Here is a 20,703-nt window from a genome sequence, read left to right on the forward strand (position 1 = left end):
CCCTACTTGTCTAGAGTTCTGCATGTATTGTAACCAAATTTGGCCACAAACATCCTTGGGGGAAGAGCAACAGAACTTGTATAAATTTTGGCTCTGACCCCCCCCGGGGGCAGGAGGGGCGGGGCCCAATAGGGGAATTAGAGGTAAATATAAAAATTAAGGAAAAGAAATAATGAACCTGTATTCAGAACATCATCTTTTGTAAGTAATCCATGGTCCAATTGTTCCTCCATAGGCAGACTGTTAATGATATTCCTCTTTGTTTTTCCAAAATTTCTTATATATATACTCCCTATGGTCCCTATATACATTGAGCTATCAATATATTAAGACTTTAGCCACCAAGATATTTTATAAGAATTATAAGTTAACAGTGATGGCAAAAGTGGCATACAAAATACACAGCTTCAGCTTGGAATCTTTTCATATCATTTACTTTTGATCATGCTATGTACTTTAGGAGATATGCTACGTCGGAGTGATTGTGTTCAATGCTTTTTACACATTAAGCTCATTAAGGTTCACATGCAGTATAAATTGCTTCAGCTAACACTGTAACCTCATTCACCTTGTAAATCTATTATAGTATATTTAGTCCAGCCTTATAACTAGTTCAAATGTATCTTTAGAGGAAAACATGAAAATTAGGAATACTTTAAATTATAACTTATTCAGTATTTCTAATGTTATAATTAATTTTTAGCTCACCTGGCCCGAAGGGCTGGTGAGCTTATGTCATGGCGCGTCGTCCGTCGTCCGTCGTCCGTCCGTCCGTCGTCCGTCCGTCCGTCTGTCCGTCAACATTTCCTTTAAATCGCTACTAGTCATAGAGTTCTGCATGGATTGTAACCAAATTTGGCCACAAACATCCTTGGGGGAAGGGGAACAGAACTTGTATAAATTTTGGCTCTGACCCCCCGGGGGCAGGAGGGGCGGGGCCCAATAGGGGAAATAGAGGTAAATCCTTTAAATCCCTACTTGTCATAGAGTTCTGAATGGAATGTAACAAAATTTGGCCAGAAACATCCTTGGGGGAAGGGGAACAGAACTTGTATAAATTTTGGCTATGACCCCCCGGGGGCAGGAGGGGCGAGGCCCAATAGGGGAAATAGAGGTAAATCCCTCAAATCGCTACTTGTCATAGAGTTCTACATGGATTGTAACCAAATTTGGCCACAAACATCCGTGGGGGAAGGGGAACAGAACTTGTATAAATTTTGGCTCTGACCCCCAGGGGGCAGGAGGGGCAGGGCCAAATAGGGGAAATAGAGGTAAATTCTCTCAATCGCTTCTTGTTCTAGAGTTCTACATGGATTGTAACCAAATTTGGCCACAAACATCCTTGGGGGAAGGGGAACAGAACTTGTATAAATTTTGGCTCTGATTCCCCGGGGGTAGGAGAATTGGGGCCCAATAGGGGAAATAGAGGTAAATTCTTTAAATCGCTACTAGTCATAGAGTTCTGCATGGATTGTAACAAAATTTGGCCAGAAACATCCTTGGGGGAAGGGGAACAGAACTTGTATAAATTTTGGCTCTGGCCCCCCGGGGGCTGGAGGGGTGGGGCCCAATAGGGGAAATAGAGGTAAATCCTTTAATTCGCTACTAGTCATAGAGTTCTGCATGGAATGTAACCAAATTTAGCCAGAAATATCCTTGGGAGAATAAGAACTGAGTTTGTATAAATTTTGGCTCTGGTCCCCGGGGCAGGAGGGGCGGGGCCCAATAGGGGAATTATAGGTAAATTCTATAAATTGCTACTTAATTGTCCAAGAGTTTTGTATGGATTGTAACTAAATTTGGCCACAAACATCCTTGGGGGTAGGAGAACAGAACTTGTATAAATTTTGGCTCTGACCCCCTGGGGGCAGGAGGGGCGGGGCCCAATAGGGGAAATAGAGGTAAATCCTATCAATCGCTACTTGTCCTAGAGTTCTGCATGGATTGGAACCAAATTTGGCCACAAACATCCTTGGGGGAAGAGGAACAGAACTTGTATAAATTTTGGCTCCGATCCCCTGGGGGTAGGAGGGGCGGGGCCCAATAGGGGAAATAGAGGTAAATCCTTTAAATCACTTCTTCTCATAGAGTTCTGCATGGATTGTAACCAAATTTGGCCACAAACATCCTTGGGGGAAGGGGAACAGAACTTGTATAAATTTTGGCTCTGATCCCCCGGGGGTAGGAGAATTGGGGCCCAATAGGGGAAATAGAGGTAAATTCTTTAAATCGCTACAAAGTCATAGAGTTCTGCATGGAATGTAACCAAATTTGGCCAGAAACATCCTTTGTGGAAGGGGAACAGAACTTGTATAAATTTTGGCTCTGACCCCCAGGGGGCAGGAGGGGTGGGGCCCAATAGGGGATTTAGAGGTTAATATTAAAATTCCTTCAGAAAAGAAACAATGAACCTGTATTCAGAAAATTATTTGGCATTACAAACCAGGTGAGCGATACAGGCCCTCTGGGCCTCTTGTTCTTTGTTTTCATACCAAATCTGGCTTTCTGATTGGCCAATATTTTTTTTGCATACCACTATGAAAAAAAAAATCCAAGAATGGTGCGAAACCACGACGTTATCATGACGTCACAATAGAGACATTGACATTGCATATTGATTCGGAAAAAAGAATCCCTTAAAAAAACACTTTAATGTTACATTTAAAAATACTTCATTTTATCAAAAAGAGTATAAAATTAAAAGTATTGATGTCACTATTTTTAGGTCATCTGATCGAAGGTCAGGATGACCTATTGTCATCGTGTTTCGTCCGTCGTCGTGCGCCGTCCGCCGTGCGCCGTGCGCCGTCCGCCGTGCGCCGTGCGCCGTGCGTCGTGCGTAAGACTATTTATACAAAAGCCTACTCCTCCTTAACCCTTGAGCGGATTACATCCATATTTGGTGTGAAACATCATTGGGGAAGGACAATCATATTTTATATAAATGAGCCTGGTCCGACCCCTTGGGGCTGAGGGGTGGGGCCCCAAAAGGGCAAATTTTCTTAATTTAAGCTTTAAAATCCTACTCCTCCTTCATCCTTGAATGGATTTCATCCATATTTGGTGTGAAACATCATTGGGGATGGACAATCATATTTTATATAAATGAGCCTTGTCCGACCCCTAGAGGCTGAGGGGTGGGGCCCCAAAAGGGCAAATTTTCTTAATTTAAGCTTTAAAATCCTACTCCTCTTTCATCCTTGGATGGATTTCATCCATATTTGGTGTGAAATATCATTAGGAAAGGACATTCATATTTTATATAAATGAGCCTGGTCCGACCCCTAGGGGCTGAGGGATGGGGCCCAAAAAAGGGCAAATTTTCTTAATTTTAGCTTTAAAATCCTACTCCTCCTTCATCCTTGAATGGATTTCATCTATATTTGGTGTAAAATATCATTGGGGGAAGGACAATCATATTTTATATAAATGAGCCTGGTCCGAACCCTAGGGGCTGAGGGGTGGGGCCCCGAAAGGGCAAATTTTCTTAATTTTAGCTTTAAAATCCTACTTCTCCTTCATCCTTGGATGGATTTCATCCATATTTGGTGTGAAATATCGTTGGGGAAGGACAATCATATTTTATATAAATGAGCCTGGTGACCCCTAGGGGCAGAGGGGCGGGGCTCCAAAAGAGGAAATTTTCTTAATTTAAGCTTTAAAATCCTACTTCTCCTCCATCCTTGAATGGATTTCATCCATATTTGGTGTGTAACATCATTGGGGAAGGACAATCATATTTTATATAAATGAAATAGATCCGACCACTATGGGCAGAGGGGCGGGGCTCCAAAAGGTCAAATTTTCTTAATTTAAGCTAGATCCTACTCCTCCTTCATCCTTGGATGGATTTCATCCATATTTGGTGTGAAACATCATTGGGGAAGGACAATCATATTTTATATAAATGAGCCTGGTCCGACCCCTAGGGGCAGAGGGACGGGGCCTAAAAAGGGGAAATTTTCTTATTTAAGCTTTAAAATCCTACTAGTCCTTCATCCTTGGATGGATTTCATCAATATTTGGTGTGAAACATCATTGGGGAAGGACAATCGTATTTTATATATATGAGTCTGGTCCGACCCCTAGGGGCTGAGGGATGGGGCCCAAAAAAGGGCAAATTTTCTTAATTTTAGCTTTAAAATCCTACTCCTCCTTCGTCCTTGGATGGATTTCATCCATATTTGGTGTAAAATATCATTGGGGGAAGGACAATCATATTTTATATAAATGAGCCTAGTCCGAACCCTAGGGGCTGAGGGGTGGGGCCCCGAAAGGGCAAATTTTCTTAATTTTAGCTTTAAAATCCTACTTCTCCTTCATCCTTGGATGGATTTCATCCATATTTGGTGTGAAATATCGTTGGGGAAGGACAATCATATTTTATATAAATGAGCCTGGTGACCCCTAGGGGCAGAGGGGCGGGGCTCCAAAAGAGGAAATTTTCTTAATTTAAGCTTTAAATCCTACTTCTCCTCCATCCTTGAATGGATTTCATCCATATTTGGTGTGTAACATCATTGGGGAAGGACAATCATATTTTATATAAATGAAATAGATCCGACCACTATGGGCAGAGGGGCGGGGCTCCAAAAGGTCAAATTTTCTTAATTTAAGCTAGATCCTACTCCTCCTTCATCCTTGGATGGATTTCATCCATATTTGGTGTGAAACATCATTGGGGAAGGACAATCATATTTTATATAAATGAGCCTGGTCCGACCCCTAGGGGCAGAGGGACGGGGCCTAAAAAGGGGAAATTTTCTTAATTTAAGCTTTAAAATCCTACTAGTCCTTCATCCTTGGATGGATTTCATCCATATTTGGTGTGAAACATCATTGGGGAAGGACAATCGTATTTTATATATATGAGTCTGGTCCGACCCCTAGGGGCTGAGGTGTGGGGCCCCAAAAGGGCAAATTTTCTTAAATTTAGCTGGCCCACTTCCTGTTTTCAGATTTCGGTCTCCAATCTCAAGGAAAATTGGTCTAAAGGGGTTTTAATTGATTCTGAAGGGGAACATTAGGTGAGGACAATCATATTTTATAAAGGACCGAGCTAAGACCCATGGGGATAGTATGGCGGATGTCCAAAATGGAAGCTTTGCTGAAATTTGGCTTTAGAATCCGTAAATGGGTTACGACCATATATGGATGAAGGGCTACCAAGTTTGTTCAACGAATGACATTTACCTATTTCAGAAACTTACATATTCAACTAAGGAGTTCCTTGTATTGTTTATATTAATCGTTAAACAATACTTTATACTGTGACTTTGTTGTTTTGTGCAATGAGTCAGATGACCGTTAAGGCCCATGGGCCTCTTGTTTAATTTTATCGGGGTTTGAAAAAAAAATTGTTTGCAAACTTTTGTGAGAATCCGCTCATTCAAAATGTTTGATTTTGAAAAATGTCACCTTGTATGGAAGCTGTTTGACCTTGAATGATGTATATCTTATAATCTAGAGTGGCCTTCCCATAGCTTGCTAGTTAGTCCATGACTTACCTCCCTTTAACTAACATTATACCTACCAAGGTTTATTACTCAAAGTAAATTTATTGAAAATCAATGAATTCAAAGAAATGTTCATTAAATGTTTGTCATCTTTTAAATTTTTTATCGGTTTTGTAAGGTACCAAATATATTTTCACCTTTCTTGATATTCAATGCTGCTTTGCAAATTACAAATTCTGTGGTGACATTGAATGCTTTATGTTGTGAGTAGATAGGCATGCCTAGGTCTGATGGGTACTGTGTTGTCATAATCTCTGTTACTATCTGTGTATAACTTGTTGATAACTATGAAACATAATATGTCATTAGAAGATAGAAAGTTTTTATAATTTGGTAGATGTTTAAATGAAAATATTATAGGAAAACTGGGTTCCAAACCCTGTTGTTATTTTGGAAACAAATTGAACAGTTTCATGCCTATATGAGAAACAACTTCAAACACAGAATATTTGTCAATTCTAATTTTGATTACTTGGCATCAGTTTTCTCCTTCTCTACTATTTATAATGTCCAACAGAATTCGTTAAAAACTAAGATGCCTTAGACATTAGGTTCAAAGATATATGTGCTGTAATTTTTCATATTCACAAATCAAGTAGAACTTTTGATATGTTATTTGCTATAAAAATTACCAAAACGTTGAGAATTACAATCCTTACAATGCATATAGATCTTAATTTTAAATAGCTGAAAATGATTTGGAGCAGTACTGCCTCAAAACACAACATTAACATCAACAGCACAGTGAAATGAGTACATACAGTCATACCTTCAATTCACATATCTACAGCACAGTGAGATGAGTACATACGGTCATACCTTCAATTCACATATCTACAGCACAGTGATATGAGTACATACGGTCATACCTTCAATTCACATATCTACAGCACAGTGATATGAGAACATACAGTCATACCATCAATTCACATATCTACAGCACAGTGATAGAGTACATACGTTTATACCTTCAATTCACATATCTACAGCACAGTGATATGAGTACATACGGTCATACCTTCAATTCACATATCTACAGCACAGTGATATGAGAACATACGGTCATACCTTCAATTCACATATCTTCAGCATAGTGATATGAGAACATACGGTCATACCTTCAATTCACATATCTACAGCACACTGAAACGAGTACATACGGTCATACCTTCAATTCACATATCTACAGCACAGAGAAATGAGTACATACGGTCATACCTTCAATTCACATATCTACAGCACAGAGAAATGAATACATATGGTCATACCTTCAATTTACATATCTACAGCACAGTGAAATGAGTACATACAGTCATACCTTCAATTCACATATCTACAGCACAGTGAAATGAAACATACGTCATACTTCAATTCACATATCTCAGCAAGTGATATGAGTCATATCTTCAATTCACATATCTACACACACATGAAACGAGTACATACGGTCATACCTTCAATTCACATATCTACAGCACAGAGAAATGAATACATATGGTCATACCTTCAATTTACATATCTACAGCACAGTGAAATGAGTACATACAGTCATACCATCAATTCACATATCTACAGCACAGTGAAATGAGAACATACAGTCATACCATCAATTCACATATCTACAGCACAGTGATATGAGAACATACGGTTATACCTTCAATTCACATATCTACAGCACAGTGAAATGAGAACATACAGTCATACCATCAATTCACATATCTACAGCACAGTGATATGAGTTCATACAGTCATACCTTCAATTCACATATCTACAGCACATGAACATGAGAACATACAGTCATACCATTAATTCACATATCTACAGCACAGTGATATGAGTTCATACAGTCATACCTTCAATTCACATATCTACAGCACAGTGAAATGAGAACATACAGTCATACCTTCAATTCACATATCTACAGCACAGTGAAATGAAAACATACAGTCATAGCTTCAATTCACATATCTACAGCACAGTGATATGAGAACATACAGTCATACCATCAATTCACATATCTACAGCACAGTGATATGAGAACATACGGTTATACCTTCAATTCACATATCTACAGCACAGTGAAATGAGAACATACAGTCATACCATTAATTCACATATCTACAGCACAGTGATATGAGTTCATACAGTCATACCTTCAATTCACATATCTACAGCACAGTGATATGAGAACATACAGTCATACCTTCAATTCACATATCTACAGCACAGTGATATGAGTACATCTACAGCACAGTGATATGAGAACATACAGTTATACCACTAATTCACATATCTACAGCACAGTGATATGAGAACATAAGGTCATACCTTCAATTCACATATCTACAGCACAGTGATATGATCATCATACTATTCACATCTACACACGTGAAGAGACATACGTATACTAATCACATATCTACAGCACAGTGAATGAGTACATACAGTCATACCTTCAATTCACATATTTACAGCACAGTGAAATGAGTAAACTAATTCACATATCTACAGCACATGACATCAAATCTTCAATTCACATATCTACAGCACAGTGAAATGAAAAACATAATCATAGCCTTCACATTCATCACATATCTACAGCACAGTGAAATGAAAAAATCATACCTTCAATTCATATGAGAACATACAGTTATACCTTCAATTCAAATATCTACAGCACAGTGAAATGAGTACATACATTCATACCTTCAATTCACATATCTACAGCACAGTGATATGAGTACATACGGTCATTCCTTCAATTCACATATCTACAACACAGTGATATGAGTACATACGTTCATACCTTCAATTCACATATCTACAGCACAGTGATATGAGTACATACGGTCATACCTTCAATTCACATATCTACAGCATAGTGATATGAGAACATACGGTCATACCTTCAATTCACATATCTACAGCACACTGAAATGAGTACATATGGTCATACTTTCAATTCACATATCTACAGCACAGTGATAGGAGTACATACGTTTATCCCTTCAATTCACATATCTACAGCACAGTGATATAAGTACATACGTTTATACCTTCAATTCACATATCTACAGCACAGTGATATGAGTACATACGTTCATACCTTCAATTCACATATCTACAGCACAGTGATATGAGTACATACGTTCATACCTTCAATTCACATATCTACAGCACAGTGATATGAGAACATACAGTCATACCTTCAATTCACATATCTACAGCACAGTGATATGAGTACATACGGTCATACCTTCAATTCACATATCTACAGCAAAGTGATATGAGAACATACAGTTATACCTTCAATTCACATATCTACAGCACAGTGAAATGACTACATATGTTCATACCTTCAATTCACATATCTACAGCACCGTGAAATGAGTACATACGGTCATGCCTTCAATTCACATATCTACAGCACAGTGATATGAGAACATACGTTCATACCTTCAATTCAAATATCTACAGCACAGTGAATTGAGAACATATGGTCATACCTTCAATTCACATATCTACAGCATAGTTAAATGAGTACATACAGTCATACCATCAATTCACATATCTACAGCACAGTGAAATGAGTTCATATACAGTCATATCTTCAATTCACATATCTACAGCACAGTGAAATGAAAACATAGTCATATCTTCAATTCACATATCTACAGCACAGTGATATGAGAACATACAGTCATACCTTCAATTCACATATCTACAGCACAGTGCTACGAGTACATACGTTTATACCTTCAATTCACATATCTACAGCACAGTGAAATGAGTACATATGGTCATACCTTCAATTCATATATTTTTAGCACAGTGATATGAGAACATATGGTTATACCTTCAATTCACATATCTACAGCACAGTGATATGAGAACATACGGTTATACCTTCAATTCAAATATCTACAGCACAGTGAAATGAGTACATATGGTCATACCTTCAATTCATATATCTACAGCACAGTGATATGAGAACATACGGTTATACCTTCAATTCACATATTTACAGCACAGTGAAATGAGTACATACATTCATACCTTCAATTCACATATCTACAGCACAGTGATATGAGTACATATGGTCATACCTTCAATTCATATATCTACAGCACAGTGAAATGAGTACATACGGTCATACCTTCAATTCACATATCTACAGCACAGTGCTACGAGTACATACGTTTATACCTTCAATTCACATATCTACAGCACAGTGAGATGAGAACATACAGTCATACCTTCAATTCACATATCTACAGCACAGTGATATGAGAACATACGTTCATACCTTCAATTCACATATCTACAGCACAGTGAAATGAGTTCATATACAGTCATAGCTTCAATTCACATATCTACAGCACAGTGATATGAGAACATACAGTCATAGCTTCAATTCACATATCTACAGCACAGTGATATGACTACATATGTTCATACCTTCAATTCACATATCTACAGCACAGTGAAATGAGTACATACGGTCATACCTTCAATTCCCATATCTACAGCACAGTGCTACGAGTACATATGTTTATACCTTCAATTCACATATCTACAGCACAGTGAGATGAGAACATACAGTCATACCTTTAATTCACATATCTACAGCACAGTGAAATGAGTTCATATACAGTCATACCTTTAATTCACATATCTACAGCACAGTGAAATGAGTTCATATACAGTCATAGCTTCAATTCACATATCTACAGCAAAGTGATATGAGAACATACAGTCATAGCTTCAATTCACATATCTACAGCACAGTGATATGACTACATATGTTCATACCTTCAATTCACATATCTACAGCACAGTGATATGAGTACATACGTTCATACCTTCAATTCACATATCTACAGCACAGTGAAATGAGTACATACGGTCATTCCTTCAATTCACATATCTACAGCACAGTAAAATGAGTATATACGTTCATACCTTAGATTCACATATCTACAGCACAGTGAAATGAGTACATATGTTCATACTTTCAATTCACATATCTAGAGCACAGTGAAATGAGTACATATGTTCATACTTTCAATTCACATATCTACAGCACAGTGATATGAGTACATACAGTCATACCTTCAATTCCCATATCTACAGCACAGTGATATGAGAACATACGGTCATACCTTCAATTCACATATCTAGAGCACAGTGAAATGAGTACATATGTTCATACTTTCAATTCACATATCTAGAGCACAGTGAAATGAGTACATATGTTCATACCTTCAATTCACATATCTACAGCACAGTGAAATGAGTACATATGGTCATACCTTCAATCACATATCTACAGCACAGTGATATTATTAGTTATATAGTCAGTTACTGACCCCCTATAAAGGCATAGAGGGTCAGTAAGATTTATAGGGGGCGAGGGCGTAGCCCGAGCCTCCTATACTTCTTACTGACCCTCTATGCCTTTATAGGGGGTTAGTAACTGACTATATAACGAATTTATCGCATCGAGGACCATTTATTTGTTTTATTAATTCTTTGTTGCCTATTTGTTTGGTCAAGAATCTGAAATCAAACTTAAATCATACTGTCACGATAACTGATAACAAACAATCGCCACTTTTAAAATAATTGGCCCAGGCTAAATATGTATCTATGTATTTCTTTCAAGAATTTTCAAACATACTGTATAAGGAACCTACAGAATAATAATGAATTCATAAATCAACAATAATTTCGACATTCCTATGTGCACAGTAGGCCTACCTCAATACGACACCAGACCGTCTGTATATATTGAAAGCATCACAAACAAGAGTGACACAAACATCCATCTAACATTTTAAACACAATCTCCTTGATCATCTGTGCATTCTCGCTGAGATAATCACTTAAAAGTAATGCCGATAAATTGATTATAGAGTGAAGATTGATCTGTAGGTACGAACACCTCCATTTGTTTATAATCACAGCCTAGAAAACGCTTGAATTGTTACGTTTGACTTTCGCCGCGTCATCAACTTTCAAACTGGCGTAGGGGAAGCAACTCGTATTTAAAAAATGCATTTCATGTGATTTGAAGTATTAAAACGATTAGGGTTATTTTTACACAAAAATTAACAAGTGATATATAGTTTAACGGTAATGAAGTGGTATATTTAGTTGAAGATAATGTGTTTAAATTTTGAAGCGAGGGCGAGAGCCGCCATATTGCACCATAATAAAATTTACTGACCCCCTATAAAGTGATAGGGGGTCACCACGTGACGACTCTCCGCCAATCATTTGAGGACATTTCTGTCCGAGGTGCGATAAGAGTACATACGGTCATACCTTCAATTCACATATCTTCAGCATAGTGATATGAGAACATACGGTCATACCTTCAATTCACATATCTACAGCATAGTGATATGAGAACATACGGTCATACCTTCAATTCACATATCTACAGCATAGTGATATGAGTACATACGGTCATACCTTCAATTCACATATCTACAGCACAGTGAAATGAGTACATATGGTCATACCTTCAATCACATATCTACAGCACAGTGATATGAGTACATACGGTCATACCTTCAATTCACATATCTACAGCACAGTGATATGAGAACATACGGTCATACCTTCAATTCACATATCTACAGCACAGTGATATGAGTACATACGGTCATACCTTCAATCACCTATCTACAGCATAGTGAAATAAGTACATATGGTCATACCTTCAATCACATATCTACAGCACAGTGATATGAGTACATACGGTCATACCTTCAATCACCTATCTACAGCACAGTGAAATGAGTACATACGGTCATACCTTCAATCACCTATCTACAGCACAGTGAAATGAGTACATACGGTCATACCTTCAATCACCTATCTACAGCATAGTGAAATGAGTACATACGGTCATACCTTCAATCACTATCTACAGCACAGTGAAATAGTACATACGGTCATACCTTCAATCACCTATCTACAGCACAGTGAAATGAGTACATAGTCATACCTTCAATCACATATCTACAGCACAGTGAATGAGTACATACGGTCATACCTTCAATCACTATCTACAGCACAGTGAAATATGAGTACATACGGTCATACCTTCAATCACCTATCTACAGCATAGTGAAATGAGTACATACGGTCATACCTTCAATCACATATCTACAGCACAGTGAAATGAGTACATACGGTCATACCTTCAATCACATATCTACAGCACAGTGATATGAGTACATACGGTCATACCTTCAATCACCTATCTACAGCACAGTGAAATGAGTACATACGGTCATACCTTCAATCACCTATCTACAGCACAGTGAAATGAGTACATACGGTCATACCTTCAATCACCTATCTACAGCACAGTGAAATGAGTACATATGGTCATACCTTCAATTCACATATCTACAGCAGTGCAATGAAATGAGTACATACTGTCATACCTTCAATTCACATATCTACCGTGTCTGCATTCAGATATATAATTATTGTAAAGTGATTTCTGTATGGATGTTTCCATCTAACATACATAAGGCATAAAAGCAAGAATTTTACAGTGCGTAAAGGTTTGTCCGTCCATATGATATCACAGCTAAATTTATCAAACCTGATGGTTTTCAATGGTAGATTACTGAATTATGTCAATTTTTTTTGCTCAGTTGTTGCATATATAACTTTAAATATTTAAAACAAATCGTAATTAGCAAACCTGGCATGATACTGGTTCATAGTGCTATTAATTGTGATTTGACCCTTGTACAGCTAGTGTAACAGAATCTGTTGAAAACCAATTGTGTTTATTCACCCTTATTACTTCATACTTCATAATGAACAGCTCTGACCTTGTACAGCTAGTGTAACAGATTCACCCCTGTAACTTCATAATGAACTGTTCTCACCTTGTACAGATAGTGTAACAGATTTACCCCTGTAACTTCATAATGAACTGTTCTCACCTTGTACAGATAGTGTAACAGATTTACCCCTGTAACTTCATAATGAATTGTTCTCACATTGTACAGATAGTGTAACAGATTTACCCCTGTAACTTCATAATGAACTGCTCACCTTGTACAGCTAGTGTAACAGATTTACCCCTGTAACTTCATAATGAACTGTTCTCACCTTGTACAGCTAGTGTAACAGATTTACCTCTGTAACTTCATAATGAACTGTTCTCACATTGTACAGCTAGTGTAACAGATTTACCCCTGTAACTTCATAATGAACTGCTCACCTTGTACTGTTCTGTTCCAATGTGCATCTACAAAAATGTAGGGTTGGCTGGTCAAAGACACAAAATTCATGAATACAATATTATTTCACAATATGTATGACATGATATGTTAACGTTTTTTCAAATTTTATTTTACAGCTAATAACAGTCTATCGACTCCCGGGTCTGGATCCTGATTGGGTAATGGCAGAAAGAGGCCCTCAAAAGGGAAAAGTACCAAGTACATATTTAGAAGTTCTAGAATGATGTAAAGATATTTAACTGTAATTGACAACTCTGTTTTCATCAGTGATTTTTACACATTTTTTTACCATTTTGATTCTCCACAGACAATTTAGACATCTTCACAACTTTTACATGATGATTGTATGACCAAATGACTTGTGTTTTTAATGGCCGGGCATGGCAGGAATTCATGCACTTAATTTAATCTAATTCTAATTCATTTGCGTAAAATGAAGATTCTTATCAATGAGGTTATTATTTAGAATTGGCATGACGTACATCTATAATTTATTATATAATATGTGATAGTAACCTACAGAATATAAGGAGTGCAAATTTAATCTAAATATCTATAAAAAATGAAAATAAAACTAGTAATAAAAAGGCTACTTACAAAAATGACTCAAAGGAAAATAGGTCAGCCACATATCTCGTATTAAAATCACAAAATGAAAATCTATTGGAATTGTAACCACATGTACTGTGGTATTACAAGGTATGAGAGTTCGAGAGGGATCCAAGCCACTGGAACAATTGAAGACTTGTCTTTGGTGAAGGCGTCATTAATTATGTTTTTTGCTTTTATGCTTAAAGCTTATATATATATAATTCTAAAAAAATACTGTTTGTAAATTTACAATTGTTAAAAACAGGCAATGTTGAGTATAGTGTACTTATTTATGATTATTAGCTATGTGATTTTACAGGTTACCAGGGGTGTTTTTAATGTCTTTATAGAATCATGGCTACCACACTGTGTATATATCAGTAATAAATGGGAGTTTAGTCTTTTTATTTCTCAATTGTTGCTTATTAAGTTTTAGAATTGGTTTTATTAAAATGTCTGGTATTGAGGGAGTGGACCTATTTAATGCTAACAATCGTTTTATCTTCATTGATCTGCTGTTTTAACTATGTACAATGTCCGTGAAATTTAAAGAATAATGTACAGCAAATCAAGTGAAATTCATATGTACCTTTTTGGCTATGATCTTGAGACTTGTTTGTAGATACATAGTGTCAGTGATAGGAGACGTATTTTTCACGATTCTATGATCGGCCATATTCAGGATTTATTTGTGAGATAGGAGTGAGTAGATATAAATGTGATCTACATGGGATCATTATATCCTAGATGAGCCGCATTCCATACTTCTATAGATATACTTACGTAATCAGACAATTTAACAAGTTTTCAAGCATCTGATATTTGTTTAAAATGACCTACATTTAATGGTACAAATCCCTGTGTTACAATGACCTATATTTAATAGTACAATTCCTTGTGTTACAGTGACCTACATTTAATAGTACAAGTCTCTGTGTTGCAGTGACCTACATACAATATTTATATAGGACAAGTCTGTGTTACAGTGACCTACATATAATAGTGCAAGTCCCTGTGTTACAGTGACCTACATATAATGGTATAAGTCCCTGTGTTTCAGTGACCTACATAAAATGGTACAAGTCATTGTGTTACAGTGACTTACATATAATAATACAAGTCCCCGTGTTATAGTGAACTACATATGATATATAAGTCCCTGTGTTACAATGACCTACATGTAATGGTACAAGTTTCTGTGTTTTTTCTGTAAATCTCATTGTGTACTATATATGTATGTAAATAAGATTTTCACCTTAATATTAAGTCAGAAATATGTAACATAATTTTAGTTGTGGAAGAATAAAATTTCTCATCTTGTAAATAACATTTGGTCATCAATTTGCATGAATACTTGCCATTTTTAGGTCACCTAGCTGAGCCAAAGTCTCAAGTGACCTTTTCTAATAGCCTTTTGTCGGTCGTCATGCATTGTGTGTTCGTAAACAATTTACATTTTCAATTTCTCCAAAAGTGTTGAAGCAAATTCAGTGAAATTTTGCACAGACCGTTAGGCATAATCTAGACCAATCAAAATTGTGAATTATATGATTAAGTTGGTATACAGGACTCAAAGGAGTGAATGTTATGTGACAATTCTCTACAAACACTCAATATTTAATTCTTCAAGTAAAACAATTAATGTATCTCAATTTAAACCTTATACTCTTCAACTTGCATCATAACAGTGGTCAGGTACAAATAACATAAGGGACAAGATAGGTCAAGGTCATATAATGTTTAGTAGAGGGGTCAAGCCATATGATGTTTAGCGTAAGGGCAAGGTCATATGATGTGCAATATGATGGCACAAGTTAGACCCACTATATGTTTATATGTCATATATACTTTACTTGGACAATTTGTTGATAAGTTTGTGCCTCGACTATTTTGTGAAATATGTCTATTTATGTGTGAAGAAACTGTACATATGAGTAATAGACTAGCTCTACCATGTAAAAATACCATAAATTATATAAATTGTTAATTTTACATCAATATTTTTGTCTAAAATTTTGAAAAATGAAGAATTATGTGACGTGAAAGAAATATTGGAAAATGCCTGGATCATTGGTTTTATAGTATAATGAAGACCAACAAACCGTGTTTACTTCTCAATCTACACAACTTGTCATGCTACATATATATCTAAGTTGATGAGAAGGTTGTTTTTTTATCTCTAGACATAATTTAGGTTCTCAATTTCAGAGGTTCACCTAATCACTTTTCATCCGTCGTTGTGCATTGTGTGTCCATAAACAATTTACATTTTCAACTTCTCTAAAACTACTGCAGTAAATTCAATTAATTTTTGCTCAAATGTTTCAGGCCTAATGTCAATCAAAATTGTGAATTATCCCCTGAAGGGTCTGATGAAGGGAGCAGAGGTTGTTAATTCAAATTGACTAAATCTGTGAATATGAATATTAGTATGGAATAGCAATGACACTTTATATATTAGCCAATTGTGAATTAGCCCTGACTTGCTCCCAGAGCGTGAAAGGCTGATTGGATATGTCAAAGGGGTCAAAATGACTAAAATATCAAAAGTGTTCTCAAATGACAGATGTTGTGTAATCAAATAATTGTCATAGGTTAAAAGGTGATAAAGGTGTTGATGACTTCTCATATCTCTCAGATATGATAGAATGAAAAGTCACATTGATTATATCACTTATTCTATATAAATTTTTCCGAGTAATTTTTTATTAGTTAATAATTCCAAGTCTTTTGTTAGTTTACTGAAATTTTAGTTTTCATGATGACTCATGATGAGTCCTAATAGATGTGATGATGATACTGGTGGATGTCCTTGTAGTATTCTGTATCAGAACTGGTGAGCGTTAAGGCCTCTCGACCTGTTGTACATTTGGTATACATAGAGCATATCATCCTGTCAAACTATAATGATATGACCTGCTGGTAACACAGTGAGTTTATAATACATGTATCTACAATGTACAATAGCCTACATTATGTAAGCCTTTCATTTATATTTTAAAGCTAGTCAAGTTTGTAAAACTGTGTAAAACTAGCATACTTAATGTATGTGTTTTAGCATATCCTAAATATATATAAATAACTAGCCCACATTGTAAATAAAACTAGCCCACAATGTATAAGATACAGTTAGCACCCTTTGTATTATTTACAGCACCTAGCACATGCTAACATCCATTTTATCTAGCCTCTGTAGGTAACAGCTAGCCTCTCTAGATTACAGCTAGCTTCTGTAGGTAACAGCTAGCCTCTCTAGGTTACAGTTAGCCTCTGTAGGTTACAGTTTACCTCTGTAGGTTACAGCTAACTTTGTAGGTTACAGCTAGCCTCTGTAGGTTACAGCTTACCTCTGTAGGTTACAGCTAGCCTCTGTAGGTTACAGCTTACCTCTGTAGGTTACAGCTAACTTCTGTAGGTTACAGCTAACCTCTGTAGGTTACAGCTAGCCTCTCTAGGTTACAGTTAGCCTTTGTAGGTTAAAGCTAACCACTCTAGGTTACAGTTAGCCTCTGTAGGTTACAGCTTACCTCTGTAGGTTACAGCTAACTTCTGTAGGTTACAGCTAGCCTCTGTAGGTTACAGCTAACTTCTGTAGGTTACAGCTGGCCTCTGTAGGTTACAGCTTACCTCTGTAGGTTACAGCTAACTTCTGTAGGTTACAGCTTGCCTCTCTATAGGTTACAGTTAGCCTCTGTAGGTTAAAGCTAACCTCGCTGGGTTACAGTTAGCCTCTCTAGGTTACAGCTAGCATCTAGGTTACAGCTAGCCTCAATAGGTTACAGCTAGCCCCTGTAGGTTAAAGCTAGCCTATGTAGATTACAGTTAGCCTCTGTAGGTTACAGCTAGCCTCAGTTGGTAACAGCTAACCTCTCTAGGTTACAGCTAGCTTCTCTAGGTAACATCTAGCCTCTTTAGTTTACAGCTAGCCTCTCTAGGTTACAGCTAACCTCTATAGGTTACAGCTAACCTCTCTAGGTTACAGCTAGCCTCTCTAGGTTACAGCTAGCCTCTCTAGGTTACAGCTAGCCTCTCTAGGTTACAGCTAGCCTCTCTAGGTTACAGCTAACCTCTATAGGTTACAGCTAACCTCTATAAGTTAAAGCTAGCCCCTGTAGGTTACAGCTAACCTATCTAGGTTACAGCTACTGTCCTCTAGATCTGGTAGTGTATAGAGTGATGCTGTAAACAGTCACCGAGATGATACAATGCAATAGTTATGAGATTGATCACATGTACAATTCCCTCACCAGCAGATCAGCCTGGGGCTGTACCTTGGTAGTCTCTGTATATAAGGTCAAAGTTTTAGTCAACCCCAAATAATAAACTTAAAAAAAAAACATGCAGCCTTTTGTTCTGTTATTCTTTATTTCTTCATTTCACAATACTAAACCAAACGTGTAGCAGTGTAGAATGGGTGTGCTTTCTGTGATTGGTGTGTCATCCATGTTGTAATAATGCTCACTGTTCAGCTCTCTCCAACATAAATATAGTTTATAAAAATAAAGGAAAAGTCACGGTTTAGAGCTCAAGTAATGCAGAGAGATTGATAACTTGTTGGATATATCCCTCAGACTGGTGTTAGAATCCGGTCAAACCAGCGCTCCTAGTACATGCTATAAACACACTAACAAACAAAATGGCATTAGACATATGTACCGAACCTTGTGGACTTAGTAAACTGAAATGTACAATTTTTTTGCATATTTTGTCAAGATTTACAAATAACACAACAGTCTTCGAGTCAACAGATACCTACGGTTAGGCCTAATACACTTTTTATCAACTCAGGTATGTTCACGTATACCCAAGAAGTGATAGATAGTCACACAAAATATCACTAGGTTAAACAGGGTCTTATACCTTATAATCAGCAAGAGAAGAAGAACCTGGAATATGACATCTGTACACTAAGATGTACCTTATACCATCAAAGAGAGCCAGAGATTACTGAAATGGAAACATATAAATCTAGGCGAGATCGAAATATGAAAATTGGTTGGTGATAAAGTGCCAAGGTAAAACAAAGGTGCCAAAATAGGGAAGCAAATTATTTTCTCCCATAATTTACATGGATATCCAGTGGTTGCCAGAGAAAAATAACTCAATGGTCACGTATGATAGCTCGCACGCGCTAGACAATCACATGATGTCATCAATGCAGTCGACGAAACTGCAGAGTGCATTGTCGATGAAGTCATTAATTGCAAAGCATAGCGATGTTCTTGTGATCATGGCGCGATGAAAAACCTGCATTGGAATTGAAATTTGATTATTTTCTTACTAACTCTCATGGCATAACAAACCAGACGAGCGATATATGCCTTCTGAGCCTCATATTGTCAGACAAAACTGTAAAGTTATACACGTCCTGGATGGCTCACAATCATATTAAATGTTTTTCCACACCAACGAATAAAACTGTCCATTTAAATCCACTAACGGCTGCTATAAGACAGCTTTGTTTGTTTGGTTTGTTAATTTAACGTCGTATTACTAGCCAGGGTCACTTCAGGACGGCCTAACAAGGTATGCGCTGTGTGTAGAGTGCATATTTTGGGGACTTCGTATTGTGTCTTCTTGTGATAGAGGAACTTTCTTACTGTTATCCCACTGAAGCATGTCACAAAGGATGGCAAACATCACAACTTATCTGGTCACATTATACTGACAACGGGCAAACCAATCGTCCTACTTCCTATATACTGAGCTTTATGCAGGAGCAGAAACTATCACTTTTATAGACTATGGTGTGTCTCGGTCAGATCCCAGACCCTTCCTCACAGGGGCGAGGGATCCACTCAAATGCCAAAATTGAGGCGGTGTCAAGGAGGAATGATAAGATCCAAAATTTAGTCGGCTTTTACGTATGCAATATGGGCAGCAGGTACAATTCCCTCGCCAAGCTGCCTGCTAGCAGGTAAAATAAGATATCCGAGAAATTCAACAAAATATGGTAATAAGAAATAAAAGTTAGGGGAATAGCTCCATGTACATGTCATCATCATCATCAAACTTTATTTCCTCCAGGTGGAGATAGAATATAAATCAACATAAAAATAGAGACCAAAGAGAGCGCGAAGCGTTCAAGATGACCCGAACCGATTTCATCAGAAATGTCTTTCTAGCAGCATCATCCTTGAAAGGGACTCCAGCCATTTCGGCTAAAAGTGTTCCAGCAAATGAAATGTCATTTTTGCTTATGATAGTGTTGAAGACACAAGACCCGAATTCAGTCATGATTTCCTAGTGTAGAAACCTATCACGGAGAGCTCTGGAATCTATATATATATATGTCGTCGTGGAGTGGGGCTGTGTTTAG

General features: G+C 37.1%; 1 protein-coding gene across 6 annotated transcripts in view; it reads left to right on the top strand.

Moving 5' to 3' along the window:
• The window catches only part of LOC138321978 (endophilin-B1-like), an 86,685-nt gene extending 67,958 nt beyond the window's left edge, over positions 1-18,727 (top strand). For all 6 annotated transcript variants that reach the window (XM_069266034.1, XM_069266035.1, XM_069266037.1 and 3 more), the window contains one exon: positions 13,910-18,727. In XM_069266034.1, the coding sequence (XP_069122135.1) occupies positions 13,910-14,017 (108 nt within the window). In that variant the 3' untranslated portion in view covers positions 14,018-18,727. The remainder of the gene's footprint in view (positions 1-13,909) is intronic.
• Positions 18,728-20,703: the final 1,976 nt, after the last annotated feature.

The sequence above is a fragment of the Argopecten irradians genome, chromosome 4, assembly GCF_041381155.1.
Source record: "Argopecten irradians isolate NY chromosome 4, Ai_NY, whole genome shotgun sequence".
Classification (NCBI taxonomy): domain Eukaryota; kingdom Metazoa; phylum Mollusca; class Bivalvia; order Pectinida; family Pectinidae; genus Argopecten; species Argopecten irradians.